The 9,838-nt window shown below is 44.1% G+C and overlaps 1 protein-coding gene across 1 annotated transcript; it reads left to right on the top strand.

Annotated features, from left to right (window-relative positions):
• Window positions 1-1,629: 1,629 nt before the first annotated feature.
• On the top strand, window positions 1,630-9,329 carry SLC30A1 (solute carrier family 30 member 1). Its single transcript, XM_020881514.2, has 2 exons — window positions 1,630-2,863; window positions 4,588-9,329. Exons 1-2 carry the CDS (start codon window positions 2,248-2,250, stop codon window positions 5,490-5,492), a joined length of 1,521 nt encoding a protein of 506 aa, XP_020737173.1. The 5' UTR covers window positions 1,630-2,247; the 3' UTR covers window positions 5,493-9,329.
• The last annotated feature ends 509 nt before the right edge of the window (window positions 9,330-9,838 follow it).

The following is a 9,838-nucleotide window of genomic DNA, read 5'->3' as shown; positions in this document are numbered from 1 at the left end:
GTTTTAAGCAATATTTTCCTTGTCGGGTTAAAAACTATCTTTTTAAAATTTTCATCAGCTTTCACTCTCCCCATACCCAATTAATCAAGTCCTGTCAATTCTTCCTTAATAAATGCCTCAGGAAGTTTCCTCCATTCTTTTGCATTCCAGAAGAACAGAAATGGATGAGGATCTAGCTCTCTAGTCTGGATGGGGAGATGAGAAATACACAGTATACAGGTGAAAAAGCTTTTCTAGAAATAATTTTTTAAATGCAAAAATACATGGCCCCAAACAAGCCTTATATACAGACCCCGAGGCATCGGCTAGCACTGTCTTTGTCTCCCAGCAATCCAGAGCAGTTGGAGGTCCTTCTCGCTGTTGAGGGGCTGTGGTGAGGCCTTTGGGAGTTCAGTTCAGGCCACTCTGACTCTAGCCACCCCTCCACTATGAAGCAGGAAGCCTTCACTTTCAAGTTAGCTAGTCTCCATTCAGAGCACAGCAAGGTATGTATCCAATCTGAAGCAGTGGTGGCACAATTTATCAGGAGTATTTCACTGTAATTTAAAATGTTATATGTTTATATTTCACCTCCACCTGGACAGAAGCTCATTCTTCTGGATTCTCACTGCCCTCCCACTCCCCATAGTAACCAACACTGGGTTCTGCAGTTTGTAGTGTATAAATACAATGTTTAAGTCACAGAGCCTTAGAATTTTAAAGTCAGGGGGAATCTTAAGAGCTCCTCTTGTCTTGTCCTTTACTCTCCATAGACGAAGAAACAGATCTAGAGAGACCGGCTGACTTGCCCAAGTCACCCAGCTGGCTAGTGGCAAAGCAAGAACCAGAACCCAGGTTTCTCCTGCTTTAAGTCAGGACCCTAAATGATCCTTAGATAACCAGTGACAGAAATATCTGACTTCACACAAGGTCTCCGGGCGATGGTGGCGATAGGGGGTAATTTGCTTTATTGAAACATTTACAAAGATTCCATTCATCGCCTCGCAGGACCGTCCTGGACGAACTCAACTCGGTGTTGAGCAGTCACAAGTTACGTGCCGCACTTTATGAGTCTGTCGGCCCTAATCGCGGTTCTTCTGACAGGAGCGCGCCCCCGCGCCCCCCGCCGCCCCTCACACTGGGGCTCCCCCTCCCGGCCCTTCCCAGGCTGCCGACTGTCACACGGCGGCCGAACGGCCCGCCCCACGTGGACCCGGCTAGGAGGATCAAAGTCTGTTTGCTGCCTGGCCCCCGGCAGGTGTGAGGGGGGCTGCTAGGACCCGCAGCGCCCGGGCAAGAGGCCCGCCACGCCGAGGGGACCCGGCTTGCCCCGCCCTGCCCCTCCCCCTCCTGCTGCACGCGGCCCGCGCCCCCTACCCTCCCCCACGACGCCTGTCGCTGCACCCGGCCGCGGCCCCCGGCCCACGCCCGGCTCCTGAAGGGAAAGGCCCCGCCCCCATCTGTTGAAGCCGCGACACCGCCTCCTCCCCGCCCCTCTGAGCCTCCACCCAATAGCGAGCGCGGGTGGGCGGGACGTGGCGGCTGTCGTGAGGGGGTCCTGGCCAATGGGAAGGCGTGCCGGGCATGGTGGGCGGGGCGGCGAGGCCTTGTCACGCTCGGGTCCGTGTGAAAACGGGGGTTCCGAGTGCAAAGCAAAGTTTTTTTGTAAACCGTCTGCAAAGGCGGGGGGGGCGGCGGGTGGCGAAGAAGGCGCCCGACACCGGGCCGAGTGCAGCAGCCGTGGCCGCCGCCTCTTTAGCTCTTCAGGCGTCGGCTCCTCGGTCCGAGCCACACCGGAGGAAGACCGCCTGAGGGGAAGACCTGCGCGGAGAACCCGCAGATGCTTGGAGCGTCCTCAGCGCTGAGCTGCCGGTCGCCCGCCCCCGCCGCCGCCCTCCCGCCCGCTCGCTCCTGCTCCGGCTCTCTGTCGGCCGGTTTCGGGAGCCCCAGCTCCCTGCCGCCTCCGCCGCCGCCCCGCTGTGGGTGTGTGGGGGCTGCTGGAGCTGAGCCGGGCCTCGGAGCCGGCTCCGAGAACGGACGCCTGAGGAGGAGCTGCGCCCCGCCAGCCGGCCGGGGTCGCCCGCAGGCGCGGGGGTTCGGCGGCTAGACCCCGGGCTCGCCCGCCCCTGTCCGGTCACCGAGGCCCCGCGGCACACTCCCGAGCCCCGCGCCGCCCGCCCTCCCTCCCTCCGTCGCCGGCTCCTCGGCGCCTCGCCGCCTCCTCAGGAGTGTCCGGGCCGCGCTCGGGCGGGCTCCTCAGCCGCAGCCATGGGGTGCTGGGGTCGGAACCGGGGCCGGCTGCTCTGCATGCTGTTACTGACCTTCATGTTCATGGTCCTGGAGGTGGTGGTGAGCCGGGTGACCACGTCCCTGGCGATGCTCTCCGACTCCTTCCACATGCTGTCGGACGTGCTGGCGCTGGTGGTGGCGCTGGTGGCCGAGCGCTTCGCCCGGCGGACCCACGCCACCCAGAAGAACACCTTCGGCTGGATCCGGGCCGAGGTGATGGGGGCTCTGGTGAACGCCATCTTCCTGACCGGCCTCTGCTTCGCCATCCTGCTGGAGGCCATCGAGCGCTTCATCGAGCCGCACGAGATGCAGCAGCCGCTGGTGGTCTTCGGGGTCGGCGTGGCGGGGCTGGTGGTCAACGTGCTGGGGCTGTGTCTCTTTCACCACCACAGCGGCTTTGGCGACGACTCCAGCCACAGCCACTCGCATGGGGGGCACAGCCACGGCCTCGCCAAGGGGGCCCGCAGCAAAAGCAGCCGCTCTGGGGGTAGCGACAACGCCGTGACGCCGGGAGAGCAGGGTCCCGACCAGGAGGAGACCAACATCCTGGTGGCCAACAGCAGCAACTCCAACGGGCTGAAATTGGACCAGACAGGTGAGGAGAGAAAAGTCGCCGCCGCAGGTGGTTGGCCCTGGGGAGCCCGGACCCCGGGATGGTCACGGGCGGGGTGGCCCGCACGCCCCCTGGCGCCCGAGCCGGCCGCGCCGCGCCGCCTCGGGGCCGCTCCTTCCTGGGCCGGCTCCCGCACCCGCACCTGCGGAGAAGCCGCCGAAACAAACGCCCCCCTCTCCCGCACCCCCCGCTTTCAGCCGGGTGTTAGCAGCCGGGGAAGTGCGTCCCCCGCTCCCGGTATGGGGGTGTAGATGAGAGCGGGCAAAAGGTCAGGAGGTGACCCTCAGCCCGCTGCGGTCCGCAACTGCACTTGGCAGCCTTTTACGGGCTGTCGTTCCAAGAGACTGTCTGATTTTGGCGTTAGCGGGATCAGCAATGCTTCCTAATTAAATTTCTTGACCCTCTTGGAAAACCGGAGAGAATCCCCTGTTGGTCCTTAGTTGTTGGATGTTTGGAACCTTGCTCTGCCCAAGTAGTACTTTTGCCCTTCAAACAAGTTTCTTAATGTTGTATTCAGAGCGATCTTAGTGACTGAATTTCCTGAACTCAAAATCTTGGTTAAAGGTTTCTGTTATGAACAGCAATGCATGTTTCGGTTAATTTTCTGAAGTCTAAACCCAATCCTGAAAATCCTAGACTTAGGACCTGTCTGGGCATGTTTTAACATTTCACTTAGGATTTGTCGTGATTGTACTCAGGTAAAAGTGATGATAATTTATGCTTCTTATATTTTTAATGGGTAGTTTTCATTCTAAACATTAAGTGCTCTTGGAAGGAAATTGGGAAATAGGTGTTGAAAGAGAAGATAGGAAAAGGAATCATCCTAATGCCCAACTAACCAAGCTCAGTGATATTTTTAATAGGCTGGTGTATTTCCTCCCACTGTTTTCCATTTATATGGAAATATCAATTTCTTTTACCTATTTGTGTAACCACACATGCATGACACTACATAGACAGTTTTCCTCTTTCTAGGATTCAGGATATCATGTTAATGAAATTGAAATTGTACATTGAAAATGCTTAATAAACAATTGAATTTCCTCTAACTTCTACTCTGCAAGGAGTTATTCCAAAGAATATTAAGCTGTACTGGTGTGTATAATTCCTTTAAAGGATCGATATGTTTGGTTTAGGAGCTAGTAGAGTAGATAGTGATCATTTAGTTCCAACTTTTCCTGAAGTCTGTGTGATTGTTGATAGGTTTGTATGGTTGATTTGTCAGTTTCTAAACCCCTTCTATCAAGGGACTCATCATTTTTAAGTGACAAAAGTCTAAAAGTTAACCTTAACACCTTAATGATGAAAAGTGACTAGAGCTCTGTGTCAGGTCAGCCATTTGTATTAGACTTATCCATAGTTGTTTATGATTTGGGGTGATAGCATTCAATTTTGTTTTGTTTTTGATATATGCCAACAAGTATAGAATGTTCCCAGGACCCCACAGAAAAGGTGAACTTCATTTGGAAGTGGGAAGGTAGGAGGTTGGAGTATGAGAAAGTAGTATCATCTTAATGACTTAATTTAGCCCTGACCTTATGTCCTGGGCTGTTCCCAGCATGTCAATTTATATTAAATTGCTCTGAGCACATTTCTTCGTATGTTTTATGAAAAATTTTCACCTCCATCTCTTAAATGGAATTAGGCAAGAATGTTTATATAAACACTTTAGATGTGTTTGATACAGAATGTTTATTTCTTTGTAGATCCAGAAAAGTCCAGAAATGATGCAATGGAAGTACAAGTGAATGGGAATCTTATCAGAGAACCTGAAGAGGTGGAATTGGAAGAGGATGAAGATAAGACTGGACAACTTAACATGCGTGGAGTTTTTCTGCATGTCTTTGGAGATGCTTTGGGTTCAGTGATTGTGGTAGTAAATGCCTTAGTCTTTTACTTTAATTGGAAAGGTTGTCCTGAAGGGGAGATTTGTGTGAACCCGTGTATACCTGACCCCTGCAAAGCATTTGTAGAATTAGTTAATAGTACTCAGGCAACAGTTCAAGAGGCTGGTCCTTGCTGGGTACTATATTTAGATCCAACTCTTTGTATTGTAATGGTTTGTATACTTCTTTACACAACTTATCCATTGCTTAAGGAGTCTGCTCTTATTCTTCTCCAAACTGTTCCTAAACAAATTGATATCAAAAATTTGATAAAAGAACTTCGAAATGTTGAAGGAGTTGAGGAAGTTCATGAATTACATGTTTGGCAGCTTGCTGGAAGCAGAATCATTGCCACTGCTCACATAAAATGTGAAGACCCGACATCATACATGCAGGTGGCTAAGATCATTAAAGACGTTTTCCATAATCACGGAATTCACGCTACCACCATTCAGCCTGAATTTGCTAGTGTAGGCTCTAAGTCAAGTGTAGTCCCGTGTGAACTTGCCTGCAGAACTCAGTGTGCTTTGAAGCAATGTTGTGGGACACGGCCACAAGCCCAGTCTGGAAAGGATGCAGAAAAGGCCCCATCAGTTAGCATTTCTTGTTTAGAACTTAGTGACAATCTAGAGAAGCAGCCCAAGAGGACTAAAGTTGAAAACATCCCTGCTGTTGTGATAGAGATTAAAAAAATGCCAAACAAACAACCTGAATCATCTTTGTGAGTCTTGAAAAAGATGTGATGTTTGACTTTTGCTTTAAACTGCAAGAGGAAAAAAGACTCCATTGAAATTCTATGTTTGCCAAGTAGTGTAATTGAAGTCCTTGTCTGGTCACACAGTTTAATTCTATTTTTGTAAGAACATAATGGGACTGCTTAACAGAGTTCTATATTACAACTTTGTGATTTATTAGTGCAGAGTACAGCTATGCTGTAACAGTTTTGGAAAGCCAGTTTTAACACTATGTTACATTTTTGTTTTAAGTATAAACCTTATATAACATAATGCTATTTGATTTCCAGTTTTTCAATGGTAAAAAACTAATTAGGGGGATAAATAAATTGTTACTGGAATTTCTCTGCTTTTCTTTTCCCCCAGTGTTATATTTTGTTTGTTAGAATTATAATTGCTAGAACTCTAAAAATCAACAGGTCTGTTTCCTTTGATGTTTTATGTAATATTTACTTGCCCTTTGAGATCATTACATAGCATAATGACAGCATATTTTAAGAATGACTCATGAATATTATTAGGAAAAGTTCTTTTTTTTCTTCACATGGGGTTTTATGATACTGAAGATCAGTTACTACTCTGTATCCTATGTTGCTGAGTATTATTCTAATAAACAGATAATTAAATTGAACTAGTGTACCTATAATAGGGCATATGGGCAGTAAGAGCAGGGAAGGAAGTTTTACCAAATTAAATATTTATATTCTTGTAAGTTAATAATCAGACTACATATCTAAATTATTCTGAGAATTTTAACTTTAAAAACAAAACAAAGGTAGCCTGAAAGATGGATATGTTCACCAGCATTACTTTCTTTGAAAGATTGGCATTAGAAACAGAGTTGAAAGTTTACTCATAAAATATATATGATAAATATTTTGAAGACTGTTTAATTTAATCTAATAATTAGATGTTAAATGAAAGCTTATTAATCTAATCTTTTCAATTGTGAGTTTTAAAAATAACTTCGGAGTCATTTCACAGTGACCAGTCATGAATGGATTCAAGCAGCTTTTTGAGCCCAACCAGCAATGCTTGTGCTTTGCCAAGAGCCATTGACTTGAGAGAAAAACCTGAAGGTTAATGCAGTTTGGATATTAAACTGTCAAAAAGCAAAATTAGTTAAGACAAGTCATTCTGTCTTGACATTGCTTAGACCTTCCAATAGTGGCTTATTTTGCAAGATGTCTTAGTATCTATACAGGAAACTGTTTTTGGCTATTTCATTGTTCGTATGGATTTCAAATCCATACACAAATATTATTTAAGGGTATTTAAGTTATATTTTTCTGATAGAGAGGGATTATGCTTTGTGAAGAAACTAGATTTTTGTCCTCAAAAGGATGAATATTAATATCAGTTATCATGTATAGCTCTATTTTTCTAGAAACAAGGTATCCTGACTACTTTAGTACCTTTTATAGCTGACTACTTTGGGGATGGCTACCTTTGGGGATTTGAAATAATTCATTGTTTAGTGGGTCTTAAGATGAAAACGTTGGCATTTGACAGTTAACTTTTTAAAGGGACGATCTTTTGTGGTAGACAGTGTGATTTTTTTCCTAGTATAAGCCTGTTGCTGGCAATGGGCCTGTTTAAGAACACCCGATTTTTCCATTGAGAATGAGGTAATTTTAGGAACACAGTTTGTAAGTTCATATTTACTATATTGGGCCAAAACCATAACCTGCCAATTTGCAATACATCTTTATCATTTAATACTCTTCTGATATTATATATTTCAATTCCTAAACTGGTAGTTACTTGAAATTTTGCAAACATTTTTTTAAAACATGAAATTGGGGGAATTTCATATGAGTGAACAAGAGAAAGCTTCAAATTATATCATGTACATTCTTGATTTACCATTTTTTGAAGATCTCAAAACAATTTATGTTATAGAAATATTTCAGTAGTGATACAAAAGGATAACTGGTAATATATATTACATTCAGTGAGGTTTTCTTTACAATGCTCTATTGGGTCTATTAAAGGTTGCATAAGGCATAAGACATCAACTGAAAGAAGTTTTTTTTAAATGGTGTATAAGCATGGGACAAGGGCTATTTTTTTTTTTCAAAGTGCTTTGAAAGTAACAGCCTTTAGATTTTAGTTATTTCACTTTTCATAATTTTAAGTAGCTCATAAGTAACAAAGTGGTACCATAGGATTCTCTTTTTCAAAGGATTTCTGTCATAATAGTAAAATCATGTGGGCCCTGACTCACCTTTTCAGTTTTAGCAGAGTTATTTATTTCTTTGCAATGCACTTTCTAACCCATTTTTAGCTATATTAGCATTATCTTTAAAAAATGCTTTTATATTTAAATATTGTGGGATTTAAGTGTCTTTTCCAAAATAGTTTATTCCTTCCTGAAAGAAAATGAGGGAAATTCCATTAATTATTAGGAGACTTAAACCCAGTATTTAAATGCTGTTTTATAACACTGCATCGGTTTTAGGAGGTGCATCTCTCCTGCTGGCTCTTTTATATTTGAGCAAGATCAGTGTATTTAGAATATGTGTTTACAGATATGTCTGTTGTCTCAATTTAGTAAGAAGGAGGTGCTGCATGTGCCTGAATTAAAACCAACCCAGACATTTTTTTCCAACCTAAATTCCGCCTTAGTGATGAGAGAGATTTAATTCTCCATTGTCACCTTTTAGTTATATGATTGTTTAATAAAATTTTTTTTTCAGAGAGCATCTGCCCTGTATAAAGTATGAACTAGAACCTAAAGGAAAAGTAAAAAACTCAGAAACTTTGCTGTGTGTATTTTAACATTTTAGAAAGTAGTATGTTTGAGTAACTAAGGTATGTAATTTGAACAGAAAGAATTTGCATCAAGAGCACCTTGGAAAATCACAAGTAGAAGACTATATTAATGTTTGTATCTTGTTAACATCCTCAGTTAATTTGAATTTTTGAAAGGTTTGAAGGAAAAGGCCTATGGAACCTAATGTGAAGTATTAGTAGGCTAACTGGTATTGAGTTGTAGATTTTTACTGTTTATAAACGAATATCATTTGATGAAATGTCATTTACCTGCTGTCTTAAGATGTTCACACATACACAAATATGGAGAAGAATCCTACAATATAGAAATATTTATTTTAATAGAGTTTCAGTTAAGTCATAAAACAGTGTTAAAACTTGGGAAGGTGGAGGGCTTGTTGTTTAAATTGAAACTGTCATACAGTGTTTGACCATCTGAAACGGGAATTATAACAGCGCTATTTTGACGTAACTCTACCGCTATTATGTGGCAATGCTATTTAGTTTTACTAACAAGTTCTGAAATACTTAGCAGTCATTTTCACTGGCACAGGAGCCTTTTGTATGTCATTCAATTTCAACTTTTAAACCAAAAACTTTATGGTTCAGTGTCTTTGGCAAAAAGATACTGAAGGGAATGTAACATACAATTAATATGTGGTTATATATAAAAAGACACAAATCACCATGTTATGGTTCTGCCTTGAAACAGCACAATGAAGTGTATCAGTGTATTCTGTGATTCTTTATGAAACTTCTATGTTGTGTTGTTTTGTGTCTGCCACAGGGTGTCTTTTGGGCCAGATGTGGCACAGTAAAATGCAATTATCATCTCATGAAATGCAGATGCAGATAAAATGTCTTTAGTGCTGCAACATTTTACCTAACTTTTTGTATGTTTCTGACTGTGCGTTGTTTTCCAAAGCTGTTCCTACCTCACCATGAGGCTTTATGGATTGTTATGTATTATAAATGTTCTTTATGAGACAGACTACTGTGTTTCTTCTCATTTATTAAAAGTTAAGTAGAAAAATAAACTAATTTTAATATCTACTTCATTGTTTTGTGCATATGGCCTCACCCAGTAGTTGTGGCACACAGGCTTAGTTGCTCTGGAGAATGTGGGATCTTCCCAGACCAGGGATTGAACCAGTGTCATACTAGCCACGATTTCAAGCAACCACTGGGGGACTTGCAATGTGTCCTTCATGGATAAGAGGAGACTAAAAGTGTGTGTGTGTGTGTGAGAGAGAGAGTCGCTCAGTCGTGTACGACTCTGCAGCCCTATGGGCTGTAGCCCGCCAGGCTCCTCTGTCCCTAGAACTCTCCAGGCAAGAATAGTGGAGTGGGTTGGCATTTTCTTCTCCAGGGGATCTTCGTGACCCAGGGATCGAACCCGGGTCTCCCACGTTGCAGGCGGAGTCTTTACCATCTGAGCCACCAGGGAAGCCCAAGAGGGGACCACTGGACTGTATTTTCTGGTAATTCTTTTCCAAGCAATTAATTGTAAGATCCAGAGTTGAATTACAGTACCAGAGGAGACTACTACAATTGATTCCACA

Source organism: Odocoileus virginianus, chromosome 11 (genome assembly GCF_023699985.2).
Source record: "Odocoileus virginianus isolate 20LAN1187 ecotype Illinois chromosome 11, Ovbor_1.2, whole genome shotgun sequence".
Lineage (NCBI taxonomy): Eukaryota > Metazoa > Chordata > Mammalia > Artiodactyla > Cervidae > Odocoileus > Odocoileus virginianus.
The sequence above is the reverse complement of the archived record's forward strand: the minus strand, read 5'-3'. Positions and strand labels throughout refer to the sequence as shown.

Bases quoted from the DNA above. Each gene is read 5' to 3' on its own strand.
- SLC30A1 (XM_020881514.2), top strand. From the start codon at position 2,248: ATGGGGTGCTGGGGTCGGAACCGGGGCCGGCTGCTCTGCATGCTGTTA. The intron at 2,864-4,587 runs GTGAGGAGAGAA...ATTTCTTTGTAG, and splicing joins GCTGAAATTGGACCAGACAG to ATCCAGAAAAGTCCAGAAAT.